At 38.9% G+C, this 19,282-nt stretch overlaps 1 protein-coding gene across 1 annotated transcript; it reads left to right on the top strand.

Annotated features, from left to right (window-relative positions):
- The first annotated feature begins 944 nt into the window (after nt 1–944).
- On the top strand, nt 945–17,459 carry sucla2 (succinate-CoA ligase ADP-forming beta subunit). Its single transcript, XM_005811324.2, has 11 exons — nt 945–1,044; nt 3,966–4,161; nt 4,767–4,866; nt 5,345–5,507; nt 7,064–7,192; nt 8,941–9,079; nt 10,528–10,689; nt 11,654–11,796; nt 12,042–12,162; nt 14,636–14,724; nt 15,395–17,459. Exons 1-11 carry the CDS (start codon nt 961–963, stop codon nt 15,467–15,469), a joined length of 1,401 nt encoding a protein of 466 aa, XP_005811381.1. The 5' UTR covers nt 945–960; the 3' UTR covers nt 15,470–17,459.
- Nucleotides 17,460–19,282: the final 1,823 nt, after the last annotated feature.

Here is a 19,282-nt window from a genome sequence, read left to right as displayed (position 1 = left end):
ATGTGTCCCTTGTGCAAAAAACTATATTTGGTGCCCACTTGGTCTAGCTAGCAGAAGGTCGCAGTCTTGGGTTGAAAAAAAAGAGCAATAAAGGTTTTTATAAAAGCTGCTAATTTCTTTTTCAATTAGAATTTGGCCCGTACATTCATTGTTGTTAATAATAAGGGATTGAATGTGTGTGTTTTTTTTTTAACTTGCCTCCTCTTTTCCAGTCTGCAGAAGTATGAACTGTTTTCTTCCCCTTCCTCAGTTCACTTAGCTCTGGATCTAATAAAAGCTCCCCGGGCCTTTCTTTCGTAGATTGAGTCTAATTTAGCTTGTAGGGTCAGGAGGTTATTTTTGTCAGCATCAGTCAACATCTGTTTAACACATAACAGGTTTAACTCTTTAACTAACCTTACTTCTTCCAGGTCATGGGCTAGGAATAAGGTGGATACGCATTATAGTATTGAGAAATGTAGGTCAAAGGTGAGAATATGCCTATATTTACAGCGCTCATCATGCTTCCTTCAAAGGCTCTTCATACAGGGTGGACTGTCTCTTTGTTTTATTTGCGTTGTATTTTAATTGGGTAAAACATATGATTATTAGTCAAATTCTTGCATTGTATCTTTGGTGTAGCTTTGTAATTATTTAAAATTACTAAATTTCCACTGAGAGGGCAGGAGTGGTAGGGAAATTTGTAAATCACCTAGGTAAATTATGAATTTAATGATACTAGGCTTGTGTTATTCTTAAACGACTAATTAATTAGTAAATAACCCATGTTTATGTTTACTAAATGATTTATGATTTATTTATAATATCATGAATAATATTTCCACCTCTTTGAAGTTTATTTGTATGTACATAGTGCTGTTTCCTTATTTCCGACAGCACCTAAAGGTCGCACGAGAGAAAGCCGAGTTTTGAAGCCCTCTACGCATGCGCGTTCGTGACTTCTCGGTTGTATCGGGAGACATGGCGACGTCCCTGATTTGCGGCTGTTTGACGGCTAGCCTGAGATCTTCGGGGGCCAGAAACACTATCAGCTCTGCTTCAAAGGTAACTGCGTCACGAAACGGAAGGAAATCCCCTTGGCTTTAGTAGCATATGTCCCATTCTGTGTTACACCTTCGCCCGACAAATGCAACTTCCTAAATAGTTGAAGGGGTCAAATCTGACATTAGCACAACTCCATAGAGTTTCCGTTGTTTTGGCTAACATGCTAACTAGCGGGACTCTGGCGTTAGCACGGCTAGCTGTCAATGTTAAAGCAACACGAACGGTCCCACATAGCAGGTCGCTTCACTCTCATTTTTCTGGTAGTTTGAGTCGGCGTAAAGAGGGGTTTCTGGTGCTAAGGTGCAGCGAGGAAGTTCGGTGACCGTCCCCGAACCAGCCGTTGTCCCACCGCTGGACTGGACCGTTTCATTTGTTCCATTGAGTCCTCTGGGGAAAAGACCTGGGGGTGAATCCTGTCAGCCTCTGTTTGGACAGACGGCAGTTTTCACTGATGCCTGAACGCGCAGCGGCCTGAAAAAGCACGAGAGAGACCTTGAGATGGGGAAAATATATTTACCACATTTAAAAACTAGTTTAATTTTTCTTTTTGGTATAACTCCAGATGGAGACAAAAAAAAATCCATTCTGAATGTTCCTTGTTTCGATTCCCATTGAACTGTTTCTCATTTTAAAATGACGGTCTGAATGTTAAACTCTTCCACTCGAGATGCACCAACCAGATCAGAATTTCATCGTTTGTAAATGATGGAAAACATCAATAATTTGTATCATCTTCTTCATAGTTATGCATTACTTTCTGTCGTGAATTTTGTGGTTGCTATGCGACAGCAGGTAAAATGGTTCAACCTTACCTTTGCAAGGCTCTCAGTCAAGACGGTTGTTTTAGGGTTTTTTTCAAGAGAGTTTATAAATTCAGATTTATTGTAATGTACAGGAATCATATGTTAATGCGATGTTGCATACATGAACTTTTGTTTTCCTCACTTTGTACATCAGCTTAATAAAAAAGGTCAGTGGCAGTGCTAAAACTTGGAGGAGCCTGGGGTTTTAGTAGTCTTGTGATTCACTTTAAAATGTGTTTACAATACAGTTTTATTTTGTCCCTATTACGTTCAGATGGATACGAGAACTTTATAGTATGCAAATAGCGCATTTGCTGCTGTCAGTGTATATAAAAGAGTTATCAAAGTCAAGCTGAAATGATTAGTGCACACTTCCTGTGTAATTTATACTGATAATTAAAATTACTAGCACTATATTTAAAAAGTTTGCCATAGTGAGTTTGTGTTTTTATACTTGGTTTGTGTGAAAATGGCCATGTTTGACTGTTGAAATAAATCGCAGAAGTGTTCTTAAATTAGAAGCCATTGATCATGCCAAACTCGGCTAGTCATATTATTAAAAGATGCCTTTTCAGTTGTATTTATCTAACATTTAGATTCTCATAGAAGTCTTAAGAGAAGTCCTGCTGACTCAGACTGAGTAACTTTTTGTTTCACATCCTCAGCTGGGTTTCCAGTGTTGCTTTTTCAGTGCTGAAAGCAGCAAACACGACTCATATGTTGCAGCTAAGTCCTTGTTCACAAAAGGAATATTGCTTAAACAAAACAAAACAAAATATACACCCTGTATTAGGTTTCAGAAAAGTTCTCATTCATGTAAATCCACCCATGAGCGTCATTTTAAACATGCCAAACCCATAGGGGGCAGTGTAGCATAAAGATAAAACCTATGTCAGCCAATCAGATTGCTTCAAAATAACCACAGCTTCCTGCTAGAAATCAAATATCCTTTTAAATAGTGTGTTAGAATATAAAGTTATTAAAATACAAGGTGATGTAGATTGGGAATCATGACAAAGCAAGTATGTGGATATATTGGTGCATTATTTGTTGCAAACTGCATTGCGTGGGACCCTAAATGTCCGTTTTCCCATGTACACACGCATACACAAGAATTTTTTTAATCTCCGCTTTGGTTGGAGTTTTTATAAATAATCATTTTTTAGATGCAGTACATAAAAACTCATACAACTGAATCAGTTTTCCCAGATATCTGCTGACTTGCAGACTAGACTCAAGTCACCCATCAATGTAGTGGTTTAATAGGATCTTTTTCCCTGTTGTTACCGTTCAATTCAATTAAAATAGTTTAGCTGTTTGAGCAATATGCTGTTTGTTCATTTGATCAAGCACAGATCCTGTCCTTCACACATCAGTGGAGATTGTTTTCTACATCAAAAACCAGAAAAAAATCACTGAATTTAAAAGAACATTTTATGTAAAATTGACTTTTTTTTAGCTTTATATTCAAACTTTATTCCCTCATTAAAAACATACCTGGAGTGTTGGTTTTATTCTTTCATGTATGTTTAAGAAATCATTCAATCTCCCATGGCAACCATTCAGATGTGCCAAACACCTGGATGGACCTAGCTCCACCTTCAAGGACAAATCTCCTCCACCAAGTTTCTGAGCTTCTGCTTCACAGAGCAGCCCTCCCCTGTGACTTTCCCACTAGGCTCCTTCAGACTAGCCAGCAGCAATTAGCAAACACCTGATGGAGCGGCACGTCTGCAGAGCTCATTATACGAGCTACTTCGCAGCTGGTAAAAACATTGTTAAAGGGTTAATAGAGGAGCCATGTTGTGATGACTTCCTGAAGGCGGAGTTTCAGAAAGAGCAGGAAATTCTTAACGAGACAGAGGCGTTAAATTAGGAAGTTAAATTTCTTCCAAGTCATATTTGATATATGTAGCATTTTTTTCAGTTTGACTTACACAAACTGGATCTAATCATAAATTCACTTTAATGACAGCGGTAACCCAGCTGGTTCATCTTATGTAAGATCTGACACACATCTTGTAGAAACAGGAACAGTAAAATAACACAAAGATCCACATGTTTCGCTCTCATAACAATAATTGTCTGTACTCATTGGTTGGATGTTTGTGTCCTCAGGTCCTTGGCGGCTCCACGGGTCTGTTCGGTGGCCATGTGTCCCAGCTGCAGCCTCCCCACCTGCAGCAGCAGCAGAGGAACCTCTCCCTACATGAATACATGAGCATAGGCCTGCTGAAAGAAGCCGGCATCTCCGTACCGGCAGGAATGGTGGCCAGCTCCTCTGACGAGGCGTACGATGTGGCCAAGAAGATCGGTAAGAGAAAAACGACAACCAAACAAAGATGTGAGGGTTAGAGGATTAGGAATGAACAGCATCCACTAAAGATGATTTCTTAAATTAACTGACTAACTCAATATATCCAAGCTGCAGGCAGAAAAACTATTGACCTGTCCTCGTAAAAAAGAAGGTCAATGATTTTGTCCGTCGGTTCGATATGACTGATGTGTAAAGCATCGGTTAATTATTCTCATGTAGTTCTGGAAAAATGATCATCAGAGGATGAATGGGAGCAAATATTTGATGCCTTCATAAGTGGCTGTTTCAAACCGACATATTATTATTAAAGTACAAAAATTTGAGATGTGCTGAAAAAGTGGAGGCATAGATTTCTGAGCTGCTTAAATCTCATACTCATCACATAAAGATGAATCTTTTCTGAGGTTGTTTGCTGTCATCAACAATAATTATTTCAGAACAGGCAAGTTGTGACCAAAGAGCCAAATAATTACAGGTTTAAGATTTAGTTCCATTTTCTAAACTTTAGAGCTTTTCTGGCAATATTCTTTAGCAGTAGAGTGTTTTTGCTGGGGTTTTTTCCTCAGTCACACATTTTGTTTTGACATTTTTTTTGGTGTTAGGCTCTAAGGACCTGGTGGTGAAAGCTCAGGTTCTGGCTGGAGGCAGAGGGAAGGGGACGTTTGAGGGTGGACTGAAGGGAGGAGTGAAGATCGTCTACTCGTAAGTACAGCATCTACAGTCAAACCGGTGCCATTTTTGTCACTCCAGAGTGTCATTCATAACTTCAATGTGAATGTTGTGTAATAAAATGAGACTAAAACTTGGAATTAGTAATATTTTCTACAAATCTGTCTGAAATAAAAACTACTAGGTTGTTGTAAATACTACAACATCTGCAGGAAAAGCTATAAAGAATATGGTTGTTGTTTTTGTGCTGGTTTAGGGCTACCAAAAAAAAATTGACTAACCAAATTCTGACTTTTTTTTCCCCTTAAAATTCTGACGTTTTCTGATCAAGTCAAGAGTTTAAAGTTTGAATCTTTTTCAGTGACCTTAATCCTCTTCCACAGTGACAAATACAACCTCTACATATGTAGATATTATACACATATCTACATATACAGAAAGGGGAAAAAAAAGTTTTTGGACTTACTGGTGGTTTATTTAAACGATCCCGATCCTTTGGTTTTCCCTGCAGCCCAGAAGAGGCTCGGGAAATTTCCTCTCAGATGATTGGTCGAAAACTGTTCACCAAACAGACCGGGGAGGCGGGTCGAATCTGCAACCAGGTGTTCATCTGCGAGCGCAGGTACCCGCGCAGAGAGTACTACTTCGCCATCACCATGGAGAGGTCTTTTCAGGTGAGACACTGTGGTTAAATAAATCTGTTTTTTTTATGCTTCCAGAAGCACCTGAACTGCTTGCTGTTGACTTTTTAAACAGTTAAAAAAAAGAAAAAAAAGTCACATTTGTACAAATTCAGACATTAAATGAACCTGCACAAGGTTTTGCAAACTCAAGCAGATTAACACCACTAGGGGGCAGTCTTGTATTAAAAGTAAGCGTTCCACATGTTCATTACTTGAGGAGTCCCTGAAGAAGCTCCTGATTCAGATCAGTTAAACTCAGCGGGGGCAAAGTGTAAACATTCTGGATATTAAATCTTTAATTAACCAGACTTGAGACTACGACCTCGATCTAATCTGCTGCTCTGCCAATCATTCAGCAGGGGAACATCCCTCCTGTTGAAGTGGGCAATGCTTCACACACTTATCTAATCTTGAGGGATCCTGAGAACTTCCTGTAGAATAACGGATTTATTATTTTTATTGCTATATTTAGTCCTGGGTTCTTATCAGCTGCAGAGGAAAACAGCAGGGATGTGTGTGTTTAGTTTAGGAGACGCCCAGAGAAGTGGCATTTCACGCAACTTGTGATGTCACATTGTGTTATTGATGCAGCCGTGTTCTTAAATCGAACGCGGCTGCATCACGGCAGGACGGAGTTTGTGTTGACAATCAGTCCGTTTCAATGCTGAAGTGATTAGAGTATTGTGGTGCAACTAAATGCCCTCAAATGAATTGACAAGTCATTTGCTTTGAGACTGCATTCATAACGTGCTATTCTGTGATAAGAATGTTCCCCCGTCGTTTTGGGCGTCTTTGTTTACTGAACAATGTGGCTGTTTGCTGGTTTGATTATTTTTATTTATTTTATTTTACATTTACTGCTAAGAAAGGGCAAACGACGTGTCTGACTGGTGCTGACTGCTGTTTTGATTTTGTGGTGAAGAGTCAGACAAACAGAAAGCCCAAATGATTTCAGTGAGCAAAAGACAGTTTTTGAAAGTATCTCCTCTGAGGCACAGAGTTCCTACGCATTCTGGAAAAATAACAGAATTTGATTCATGTATTTTCCAGCAGTCCCATTTTTCTGCAGACTGTGTCTGTCCGTCCATCTGTCTCCATCTCTGTCCCTGTCTTTTTCTTTAAAAAAAAATGCAGGAACCATGTGGACAAAGTCCATTGAGCCAAAAAGGGGAATATTGGAGATTTAGAAAAAAATTGTAATATGATAGCAAAAATGATTCATTCAAAGTACCACTTGAACTTTTTCACACTGCAGCCAGAATCCTCAGTGTATTTCTTGTTTTTTTTTATGTGAACGATCAACATGCTCACAAGTATGTGGAAGGAAAATGAAAAGTGTTGGAAGGTCCCAACACTATTAAGGGACCTTCGTCTGTTAGAATGGTCCAAACAAAGTCAGAATTTGAAAAAGCGGCCACTTGTTGCTAGGCACTGTAGGGAAATTTACTGATAAACCAGAGAGTGAGTTGGATTGAGATGTGAATCCTCTCTAAACTTTTTTTCTCGTTTACCGACATTAGAACCAATACCCTCCTCTTGTCTCCCAGGGTCCTGTGCTGATTGGCAGCTCTCAGGGAGGCGTGAACATCGAAGACGTGGCAGCAGAAAATCCAGACGCCATTGTGAAAGAGCCCATCGACATCGTAGAGGGCATTAAAAAGGAGCAGGCTGTCAAGGTACGATCAATAGGCACAAAACCAGCTGGAGACTCTTCAGCTGAGACATCAAAGAGCAACGGAGGTGGCGGTTTCTGAGTTGACGTTGTTATTGCCATGGCGATCCTACATCTAAAACTGATACAGACTGGATCCTTTAAATAGCTAAAAATGATCTTCTCTCTTCTTCAGTTTTCATATTAACTGCTGTTTCATCATGTTTTGATACCTCACTTGCGTCCAATTTTTTTTTTTTTAACTCCATTTCTGACCTCTGCTGGTGGAGCCTGGTACAACAGTCGTAATAAATGTATTTTATCAAACTTTTTCTGTTTTGTTGAAGCGTTAAGTTGAAGCTATTTCACAGAACACTTCGTGTGTCAGATAGCAAGCTAAAGGAAAATGTCACCTACTGGCTAAAAGCAGCTAAAGCTAGCTTAACCAACTGTTTTCACACTCATCCTGAACAGACTCAACTTTTCTTATTTTTTTTGCATGGAGGTTTTGCATGGTGTGGTGCTGTTTGTGTCTGGCGAGGAACCCATTATATTTGCTTACAGTTGTGTTTTTTTTTTTTTTATTTCTTTCTAATTTAAAAACGAACAAACTATTTTTGTGACCTGATCTGGGCACACATCATGTAATTCTAGATGTTATATGAAATGTATTTCAAATAAGTATTTCTGTATAATAGTGTATAAAATGACAAACTATGGATTCTATGGCCTCATATGAAGCTCATCTGAGTTTAACTGGACTTCAGTGTTTTAGTTCACTGTAATATTTAGCAGTCAAAGCTTATTCTAAGAAACACAAACCTTTATTCAGCTGACAGAAACTTCAATATACTCACAGTGGATGCAGTCAGAATCTAAGAGGTGAACATTAAACTGCTTTGCAAATAATGGTAAGAACAACAACAACAAAAAACAGATTTCCAGATCTTTCTTTTAAGATTCAGATTCATTTCTTCAACTTGCCACTTTTAAATGTTGATATATTAACTCTGATGCCTCTGTTAATTAAGCTATTAAACAAGCAGCGTTTTAAATTATGAAGAACTGAAAGTTGCTATGCAATCTGTTTTGTGAATGAGAACGACTCAATAAGCAGCAACAGACGATAATTGGCTGAATTTTAAAAGTCGATTTTTACCAACACGACCGTCGCTGTTTTGATGATGCGAGTTAAATTTCAGGACCTAAAATGTCACACCAGCAAATAATTATTTAGTCAATAAAAGGAAGGGCAAACTGCTCGGTAGTTTTGGTGTCAGATTTAAAGCTACTGACCTCCAGCTAGTTTTTTTTGTGGGATATTTTTCTTGGTAAAAGCTAACAGATTAGGAATCTCACATAAAACGTAATATTGTCGGCGTGGAAGTGATAGAAAATGTTTGAGAAACATGAAATAATGCCAGCTTAATTGAAAAACCTAGTGGACCGAGGACTGAACCGTGGGGAACCTCACAGATTATATGGACATGGAGTTTGTTTGTACGCCAAGATTAGATTTAAATTATTTTAGAGCCCAAAACAGAGCAGATAATTTACACAAGTCCTATACCTGATGGAGGAAATTTATCATAACTGCTAGCGTTTTTATATAGACATCATTTAGTCTCCCCTTTTTCTCTGCCAGCTGTGGCTAAAGATGGCAAATCAAGCCAGCAACCCAAAGCAATGATGTCATCTTCTGTAAATGTCAGCAGGCATTGCAGCTCATTCCTGTATGAGGTGTAATGATTTGTGCGCTCTGCGTTGCCGCAGGTTGCTCAGAAGATGGGCTTCCCAGAAGCTCTGGTGGACGAGGCGGCGGAGAACATGATCAAGCTCTACAATGTTTTCATCAAGTACGACGCCTCCATGTTGGAGATCAATCCAATGGTGGAAGATTCCTCCGGTGTCGGTATGAACACGCCTGCACCATCTATCACACTTCCAAGGTTAATCTTTGACAGCACCAGGAAATGCATAAGAACCAGAAATTTGTTCTTAATCACTTTTATGCTAGATTAAAGAAAGGTATAATGATAATCATTGTGCAAATAAGTGCAACAGATTTTTTTCTCCCTGAGTCTTGACCAATTCTGTTTGAATAGATGTGCAGTTTCCTCATGAGGGTTTTCCACAGTTTTCACATTTGTTGCTCACGGATGAATCTCCTTGTATTATTAGTTCAATCATGAGCCAAGTGAAGCCTGGAGGCCCGCCAGGCTAATAGTACACTCGGGGAAACCCTGGGTCATCATTTGGTGTTCCAGCAGGACACGATCCCAAAACATCTCCTTAAATAATCACAGAAATGATTCACCAGAATCTAAATCCACCTCCTCCTTTGGCCATCTCAGCCCACACACTTAGATCCTGTTGTAAAGATGATCTAAAGATGTTGTGCTTCACTTTTTAGACAATTTTACTGCATCAAAAGAGGAATTTATTATGATTATGTTTAGTTTTATTGTCATTGTCTTAGATTTTTTTTTTTAAACATTTTTTCTAAACCACACATTGGTTGTTGTAGTCCAACAATGTTGTTCCAGATTTTGCTTGACTCCATTGGCAGAGAATGCTTTATCCTAATTTGTCCATCATTATTACTAAAGATTTTTTATGCCTATAATTATTGGCATAAACTTGGTTAAGGATGGATATGTTCACATGAATGCAGACTTCCATTGACATGCATGTGTAGCCTTCGGTAAAGGTCGCTGCTATTTTTGTCACAGTCTTACGGGAGTCGAGTTAATGGCCGTCCTGCAGGGAGAAATACGTCAGTCAGTGAAAATGGTGAAATGATCAAAAGATCAATTTCTCTTTAAACTCTGCGTCTGTGCGCTCGCTCAGCGTGACGGGATTAATGTCTCGGCCTGACGCCGGGTAAACACCGTCGTAAGAGGAGGGGATCGCTGACCTTCGTGGGAAATGATGAGGATCAGTTTAGATGGCGACTGTCAAATAATTAGTGCTCAGAATAGCCTGATTCCAAAAGTTACTTTCAAAACCTGTTGAAGTATTGTGTTAGAAAACAAATCAAATTTTTTAGCATTTGACTCGCGGGTCAAAGCCAATCCAGATAAAGATCGGTCAATTTTGAACATTGACCAGTTGACTGCTGCCTCTCTAGTCTTCCAACGTTACTCGCCTAAAATCCCTCAGAGTATTTTGTTTACGTTCACACATGGGGCGAATACATCAAACTTTTTTACTGCAGTCCTAACGACCCAATTCCGATATTTTCATCCCTCCAAAGCTTTAAGTTCCTCAAAGTGCAGTCAAACAATTTTAAGTTCATTTTACAGAATGAAATTAAAGTTAAACTTCCTCTGGTCCTAACATGCTTGTTTGCGTGAACAGTGATGTGCATGGACGCAAAAATCAACTTTGACGCCAACGCAGCGTATCGCCAGAAGAAGGTGTTTGATATGAGGGACTGGAGCCAGGAGGACCCCCGGGACCAACAGGCTGCCACGGCTGACCTCAACTACATTGGTCTGGACGGGACCATCGGCTGTCTGGGTCAGTGCGTTTTAGTTTAGCTCTTTTTGTGTGTGTGTGTGTGTAAAGCTGGGGTCTTGTACTTTTTAATACGTCTCCATTTAAGTGTTTCAAAGTAAATGTTCACAGATGTATTAAGTGAAGTCATTCAGACTCTGGTTTTTTCATCAAATGATCGTATTTTTTTCAAATGATTATTTCTAAAATGAAGGAAGTCCTTTACTTGAGTGGTCAGTTTGTGATCTTCTGGTTTTATTACAGCCTTTCTTGTTGTAACTCAATATAACCAATTCCAATTTCACTTTAATAATTATAATAATGTAAGATGAGCATTCAAATGGCTTTTTTTCTAACCCTTTTACGGTGAGCTGTTATTGATTATTAATATTATTTGGCATTACGTCGTGTCGAGGTGCACTAACAGTTCACTAATATTTTAAAGAGAAATAGAAAATTATCACAAGTTAACAGACACTGTCTCATTATCGTATTGTTATCGTATTGCTGATCTATAGATCAGCCGATAGATCTGCTATCAGACGACTTCACCAACTTTTCAGACAAAAAACAAATTGCAATCGGTGCTCCCTAGTGGTTAGCATTGCTAGCATTATTAAAATAGCTCTTCCTATGTAGATCCTGACCTAATTTCTGAGATTTGGCTGCACAAGTTAAAGCTCAAAAGGATAAAGGATAGAAAATCTGCAGAACACTGGACATACTTCCTGTGATCTACAAAATTAAAAAGCTGTAGGGATCTCTTGAAATATCATAGAAATACAGTTTTCTTTTTAAATAGCCTCCTGCATGTCTACTTCCTCTGACGTGATGTTGAATATCTCACTGATATTGGGAAAGTAGTGAAACTCCTTCTTTCTTTAATAACATCTACACTGAAGAGTGTTCAATGAAAGTAAGAGGAGCATATTCTGGAGATAAATTACCTTTATAATGTCAGCTAATCAAACCAATTCATGCTCTCCAGTTAACGGTGCTGGTCTGGCTATGGCCACCATGGACATCATCAAGCTCCACGGCGGCACACCAGCCAACTTCCTGGACGTAGGAGGCGGGGCCACAGCCCATCAAGTGACGGAGGCGTTCAAACTCATCACTTCAGACCAGAAAGTAAGAAATCCAGCTCCATGTTGTAACCTGGACAAAGTCTGGGACAAACATTTTACTGACTGCGATGCTTCAGGATTTGTCCTAATATCCAAATATTGAACAGAAAAAAAACATTTTTAAGGTCAAGGAAGTTTTGGAGAAACCGTTTAAATTTGTTTGTACTTTATTTTCTTAACTTGTGTAGCCTAAATATTGCTCTATTTAAAATTTCACATTTATCCCTCACTGTGTCTTTTGTTACTCAGGTTCAGGCCATCCTGGTCAACATCTTTGGAGGCATCATGAGGTGTGATGTCATCGCCCAGGGCATCATCATGGCTGTGAGAGACCTGGATCTCAAAATCCCCATCGTAGTACGGTTACAAGGTGCGCCACGCTCATAGCCACAAAGAAAGGGGAAGCTAATGATGCTGATCGGCACACAAAGAGCGAGACGGCTGAAGGGTTTCTGCAGCATGAAAACTTCCCTCTGATGATTCATATTTCCATAATCAGAGCTCAACAGGCGCCATCAGCAGTGACTGGGGGTCTCGAGTTTGATTGTTCTGGTGAAGAGGGAGTGAAGATTTTCATTAGCTAATCTCATTATAATCCTCATCTATTGTCATGAGCTTTGAGATAAATAAGCAAATCGAGGCTCCGTAATTTAGACTCCTCTGTCGTGTGTCTAGCCTGTCCTTAGAAACGGGGCAAGGAATTTATTCCTGGAGTAATCATGTGAAGAAGATGTTCTTAGCCGATTTCCTCTGAAGGTTTCTGTGAAAAACATGTAGAAAAGAACACAGTGTATAGGGTGGTTGTCTGCTAAATATGTATATTTGCTCTGCTGTGATGTCAGGAAGGAAACTCTGGCTTTGGAGAACAGCATCTGAATTTATTTGTCCATCAAATATCCTCAAATCTGCACTTTAAGTTCTCAGTGAATTTTAAAAGGGGCAGTATTACGCAAGGTTGACTTTTTAAGCTTTATGTTATGTAGTTATTCCCTAATCAAAAACACCTGGAGTGTCGCTTTGATTCTTTCATGCAAGTTTGAGAAATCCTTTAATCTCCCGTGGCAACCATACAGCTGTGCAAAATGCCTGTGTGGACCTAGCTCCGCCTTCGAGGACGAAGCTCCTCCTACAGGCATAAATATTATTTTTTTTAAATGTAATTTTGGTATTACAAACTAAATGTTATGGCTTCCAGATAACATCCATATTTACTGAACACCCTACTGTATCTGCATAAAATGGTTTGTTCCTTCTCTGCGGACTTCACGGTGACGGTGATCAGCAGTCAAACACAAGAACGACTGACAGTTACTATGCTGTAAAGAAAAATAATAAAGTTTTCAAAAAAGAGAAAAGAAAAACAAGACATATAAAAGGAAAGTTGTCTGTTTGTAACCCAGGTTTTCTCCGAGAGGTGGGTACACTAGCGCGTCAATATCCACTTATTAGCTTAGTTAGCTCAGCTACAGACTAGCGTTAGCCTCCATTTCACCAGGATTTATTCAGTGAAGGAAAATATTTATCCAGATATTTATCTGTAACTTGTCCCTGTACTTTTTACCACACTTGACAACAGATGTGTCAGAGTCAGCAGCACATACCAGCCTAACTCCCCCCTGTCCCAGTGAAAGAGGTGAGCGACACTGTTCAGTGACATGCTAGGCTAGTTAGCATCATTCCAGGGAGTGTAAGATGATTTCTCTCATCTGTTTGCTCTTTTTACAATTATACAACAATCCTGAAATATTTGTTACTGACAGAAATGAAAGCAGTTTTTATAATGTGATGGTAAAACAGCCTCCTGCCTGGACTGGAGGCCGGGCGGTTTGAACAGCGACTGTCCTACCTTAGCTTGCTGTAAGTTACAGATATCTGCTGCCACTTTCCCTCCTAACTTGTGCCCTGATGTTCTCCTAAATGAAGTGAACAAAATGCAACAACACAGCATTTTTGAGCAGTCTGCATTGCTTTGTGTGTATTTTGTATTTTGCCTGTGCCTGCTGGTGGTGGGGAGAGAGCTTTCAGTGAGTAAAACCGATTGCAATTAAAAAACATTTGAGGCGCTAAAACGTCTCAAGACTGGCTGCACATATATGATGAATTAGTTTGGAAAATCTGCTGTTTTTACTGCTGTGCGATAATGATGTGAATATGTTTTCATTTAAGTGTAATGCTATTCATGTTAGAAGTAATTTTATTGAAATATTTTTGTTTTCTTTTAATATTTCAAGAATGTTTAGAGTACATTTAGTTTTGAATTTTTGCAGTAAGAAAATAGACACTAAAATATGACCTTTAACACATTTTTAAAGTCTGCCTTTAATCTGGCTTCAAAGAGTGAATTGCATACAGAATTCACCAGCAGTAAATATTATGCTAGTGTCCGTCTGGGACCAAAGAAATCCTTTAAAGTTAGTAATGATTCACTTTTGACGGGTCAGATGGACTCAGATGGTGACAGCAGCAGGGTGCAGGGGTTCCCAATTTAATTTTTTGTCATAGTGCGATTGTTAAATATTATGTTCGGAGGAGAGGGGATATTTCTGTTTACAAAATGAGCAAAACTACAAAAATAGGAAATGGAGAAAGCTCAAAATCATCAGAATCAAAGCCTATGAAACCACTGACAAAACTCTCTTTTCTCAGTTACAGCATTCACACCAGAGAATGCTGTTGTTGAACATGCTGCATTCACTGATCAGCTGCCAGGTTCTTTAATCTGAAAATTGTCCGGCAACCAGAAGATTTCTCTCAGTTCTGTCTAGAGTAGCTGACTGAAAGCAGCATGTGTGTCGATTCATCAGGTGACACCGGTTAACAGCTTCTCTGTAATTTATCTCCAGGAACAAGAGTGGACGACGCCAAAGCTCTGATCGCTTCCAGCCCTCTGAAAATCCTGGCCTGTGACGACCTGGACGAAGCTGCAAAGATGGTAAAAACACACACTTACACACACTTGGCTGTGTCTTTGTTCGTTTGACCCGGACGTTCCCGCTAGAAACCAAGAGAGGAAACGGCAGCTGCCTGAGGAAGGAGGGCGAGTTCTGAGGAGAAGAGTCAGGTGATGGAGGTGTTGAGGGTCGGCAGTCGGATCTCACCTGGAAGTGTGGCTTTACATTTCCGCATGTTTCTCTTGGGTCATAGAAAATTTTCAATTTTCTTCTTGAACTTGAATGAAGGTTTATTAAAATCCTTGTGTGTGTGCAGAATCCTTTGAGTTTATTTTAGTAACATCTTAACTTTCTGCCTGACAAAGTATAAAACAGTCAAAGCTGTCCACTGCAAAAACACAAAATCTGACCAAGTAATCTTGTTTTCAGTCAGTAATTTTTAGATGCGTATCCAACAAGTACTAATTCAACTGGCAGATTTTTTTCACTTAAAACAGGAAAGAATGTCTGTTTATAAGTGAAATAATCTGCAGTGGATCTAGAACTTTTTAAAACTCTATATTCAAGAGTTATTTATCTTTCTGAAAAGTTATTTCTAAGTTAGTTAGAAGTGTACTAATAGAAACTAGACCAAAGATACTTGGTAAGACTTTGTGTTTTTACAGTGTTCACCATGGTGAGCACTGATCGCCTCTGCTCTTCTGTTTGCAGGTTGTAAAGCTTTCTGAAATCGTTTCCTTGGCAAAAGAAGCTCAAGTGGACATCACCTTCCAGCTGCCCATCTAAGGAAGCCCCTCTTCTCCCTGTCGCCCCTCAGAGACCTCCACCCCTTGCCCCCACCTCCACCCCACTCACCGACAGTAGGACCGACGTCTCCAGATGCGTCCACCTTCATCTCAGTCGTCTTTCCTGGTGGCAAGACTCTGAACGGCTCTCACTTCGAGCAAACTACTTTCTACACGCTCTTTGTTGTTTCCACATCTCAGTCAATCCCACAATGTTTTGTTGCACTTAGGATGATACGCACAAGCCGCTCCCAGCTTTAACCCCCTCCTCTATTCTCCACAACTCTGAGAGAACGACTCGCGATCCGTCGGTCTGTTTACTTCCTTACTTGCTCGAAAAGCCTGGTTTAAAAAAACACAGAGGTTGTCATCTAGTTCACTGCCGATCACATTTAGCTTATAATCCGTTTCAGAACAAACACTGAACAATCGTTCAGCGTATTCTGAGGTTTCTCATGGTCACAGATGTCTGATTGAATTATTTCAAATTGAACACTTGAGACTTTCAGACTCTGGCTTACTGATTGTCATCGCTTCATTCGCAAATGAGAAGTTGGTACATCTTTTTTTGTTTGTTTGTTGTTTTTGTTATGTTTTATTTTAGGAAGTATGCTGGTAGTCTTTTCAAACACAAGAGTTTCAGGTGAATCTTTAGAGTCCCAGTCAGTATTTTTTGGTCTCTCATACGATCCAGGTCATTGCAGACGAGTTTGTCGATCTTCATCTGGTACCTTAATAAAATCAGTGGCTTGTATATTCATTAAAATAACACTGTCAGGAAAATTACTTCACTGGTGTCACAACTGAAAGGGTTTCAGATTTGTTGAGCATGTATTTGGATAGATATGTAGAGAAATATTCAGTTAAATCACAACTTGGTGACAATTTTTCTTGCAGTTCAGTTTGTTGAAATGCTAGGCTAGCTCAGTTTATGCTATGTTTTACTTAGCATAAACTGAAATAGTCATAACATATTTCAATTTGGTTTTTCTTTAGTCGTGTTCAGACAAAATATGGAGAAAAAGTTGTTTGTAATTTTTTACAAACTTAGATCTTTGAATGTTTTAAAACTGAACGACTGGAGCTTCGGCTGCTTTCTGAACAATACAAACAGCTGTTTATACATGAGCGTTGGCAGTTCAGATGGACAACAGAAACATCAGAACATCTCTGCTTGAAAGTAAATCATACATATTCTGCTTCGTCCTTTTTGGACCTCACATCCTTTCCTGGTAGACTATAGAACATTCTACTTCTATTAATATTGAACAGTAAAGAAGAGATATTGGATATTATCCTTAATTGTGTTCTTAGCTTTTAACTTCTCATGTGTGTCGCAGGAAGCAATCTTTCTACCGTTTTTCTGTTTTTATATAATGGAAAAACTTAAAATTCATAGTCTTCTGGTGTTTGAAGCATTTTTTTCCCTTCTGGGTTTTCCTAATTGGCTTAAATAGTGTTCAGGAAGTAGGAAGTAAAAGCTGATGATCCCGAGTCTCGCATATTTGTTTTTCCCTTTTTAAATCTTAAATCTCCTGTCGTCTTGAGTGCCGGCTCAAAACTGTTCAAGGAACCACTACTGTTCTTTTTTTTTTCTTTTTAGGTTACAAAAAAATTGTTTGCTGCTGGACTCTTCAGCTAATCCGTTAGCTGACGAGTCCGGCTAATATTCGTTTATGTGAATTAAAACCTGCAGGAGCCGTGGCACAGCAGCTGCTTCTCTTCCAGTTCTTCTCCTGTCTGTATCTAAGGTCAGAGTCTTGCTCGTTTGCGCCCCCCTCAGATGAACTGTGAAACAACTGTAGTTGTTTTCTCTCCCTCCCTCCGTGTCTCCCCTCCGCTGCCTCAGCGTCGCGAACACGAGCAAACATTGTGAGTTGTACGTTATTTTATCTTGTAAATAACCAGACTGCTGTTCTCACTCTGTAACATATTTATGATCTTCTGAAAGAGTTCGACATTGAAAAGAATAAATAGAGAACAACAGCAAGTTTTTTTTCCATCTCCAGTGTTTTTTTGTTGTTGTTTTGAATGGTTTGAATACAGAAAGCCTTATTTAAAAAAAAAAAACAACAAAATATAGGTTTTATGCCTGGGGGCAGATATTAGTGAGAGTTTACATGGGCAGTAGTCCAGGGCACCAAGTTTTGGGGGCGCCTCAAAGATTTAGAATTTTTTTTTTTTAGATTATTGCTTGTGCCTTCTAGATTTATATAAAACTCATAGGCCCATATGAAGTGTTTCTTTTTCTCACGTTGCACTTTTATTAATCTGTACTATACTCAAATATTCAAAAATTCTGAACGTATAGTGCATCTTTTTGCGACCAACATGGATTCGTCTCACATAGGATGTTCTAAACCTACCTACTTTTGAATCTACTGTAATTTTCATGAGTAAAATGCTTTTTTGTTTTACTTTAAATTTTTTTGGTTAGGGCACCAAAACTGTCTCTGGCCCAGGGGCCCTTATGCTTCTAAATCCGGCCCTGTTGAGGCCAAAACAAACGTTTTAAGAAAGTTATCTGTCATTTAATACATTTTAAAAATATATTCTGAAACAAAATGACATGACCAGAGGATGACCTGCCTCAGGAGTAAAAGACTCTTTGACCACTATCTTTTGTTCGGTCTCCATGGTAACAAGTGAACCAAACTGCGCCTCCTGGAAAGCAGCCGGATTTTGTGAATCTATAGCTTTGAAAGACCTGTTCATATTTATTTGTTTTTATTTTTAAGATAAAAATCTTGGGTAAAACAGTTTCAGATAAATAACCACTGGGAGGATGACAGGGCTAAGCTTTAGATCAGAATTAATCAATCAAACTCAAACATGATATCTGTTTGAATTATTCTGAAATATGGATTTGTTCATGAAACATGTCCTGACTAGCTTTAATGTCTGAACTTTTTTATACTTTACTAGTTGCGTTCACTCAGACTTGAATTGGCTATTGTTTTGGCAAATGCTACAGTATACATTACCACTTTTATTATAAGAGAAGTTTATAGACATAACATGACTCCATATTGTTGTCCAGGGGAGTAAATAGCAGAGGTTTGGTCGTTTGCTGCAGGTCGGCTTTAAGATCGAACAGCTCTGCATCATCGTGTTTGGAGCCATAAAACATGCTTGTTTCTTAGAGCAGCTGCACACCTGCAATTATAAATTCATGTCAATAGATGTCACTATATGATCAATTCTCATATCACTTGAGTTTAAGTACCGTCACATATTTATACCTTAGTCAACTTTATCTGCTTTCCACACATTTACATAATCACTGCTGATTTAAGATTATAAATATCAGTTTATTTAAGAAGTTATATTCTAATATGAAATTTTTACATAGTTAACAGTGTCTGATACTTTTCTTGCTCTCCCTATTGTTTCCAATAGAAAAAAATGGCCTAGTTTTTATTTATTTTTTGTTACACTTTTAAGAGGAGGCTTAAAACAGCCACAAACAGATCACTTTAACTAACTTTCTTCTTCTACTCTCCACTTTGCATAATTTGCTGTTATTTCAACTGTTAACTTTGTTTCAGGATTTTTCCAGGATTTCTTTCTCTCCATAGAAGATACTCCTGGTCTTTCGTTCTGTTTTGGCCGTGATTCTTTCCTGACAGAGGGCGTCGGCTGAGATGATGCTGCTGTCACCTAATCCTTCTCCCTATTCTGCTATTAATGTTTTACTTTTTGTTAATATTTAAACCACTCCCACATCAGTTCTTTTTGTTTTTTGTGTGTCAAACACCTGGTTGGTTGAAGCAAATGGCCACTCTTTATGAGACGAGTTCTGGTTCTGCTTGAT

This window comes from Xiphophorus maculatus, chromosome 7, assembly GCF_002775205.1.
Source record: "Xiphophorus maculatus strain JP 163 A chromosome 7, X_maculatus-5.0-male, whole genome shotgun sequence".
Lineage (NCBI taxonomy): Eukaryota > Metazoa > Chordata > Actinopteri > Cyprinodontiformes > Poeciliidae > Xiphophorus > Xiphophorus maculatus.
Note: the sequence above shows the minus strand (reverse complement) of the source record. Positions and strands in the feature narration are given on the sequence as shown.

Bases quoted from the DNA above. Each gene is read 5' to 3' on its own strand.
- sucla2 (XM_005811324.2), top strand. From the start codon at position 961: ATGGCGACGTCCCTGATTTGCGGCTGTTTGACGGCTAGCCTGAGATCT. The intron at 11,797-12,041 runs GTAAGAAATCCA...TTTGTTACTCAG, and splicing joins TCATCACTTCAGACCAGAAA to GTTCAGGCCATCCTGGTCAA. The intron at 14,725-15,394 runs GTAAAAACACAC...TTCTGTTTGCAG, and splicing joins TGGACGAAGCTGCAAAGATG to GTTGTAAAGCTTTCTGAAAT.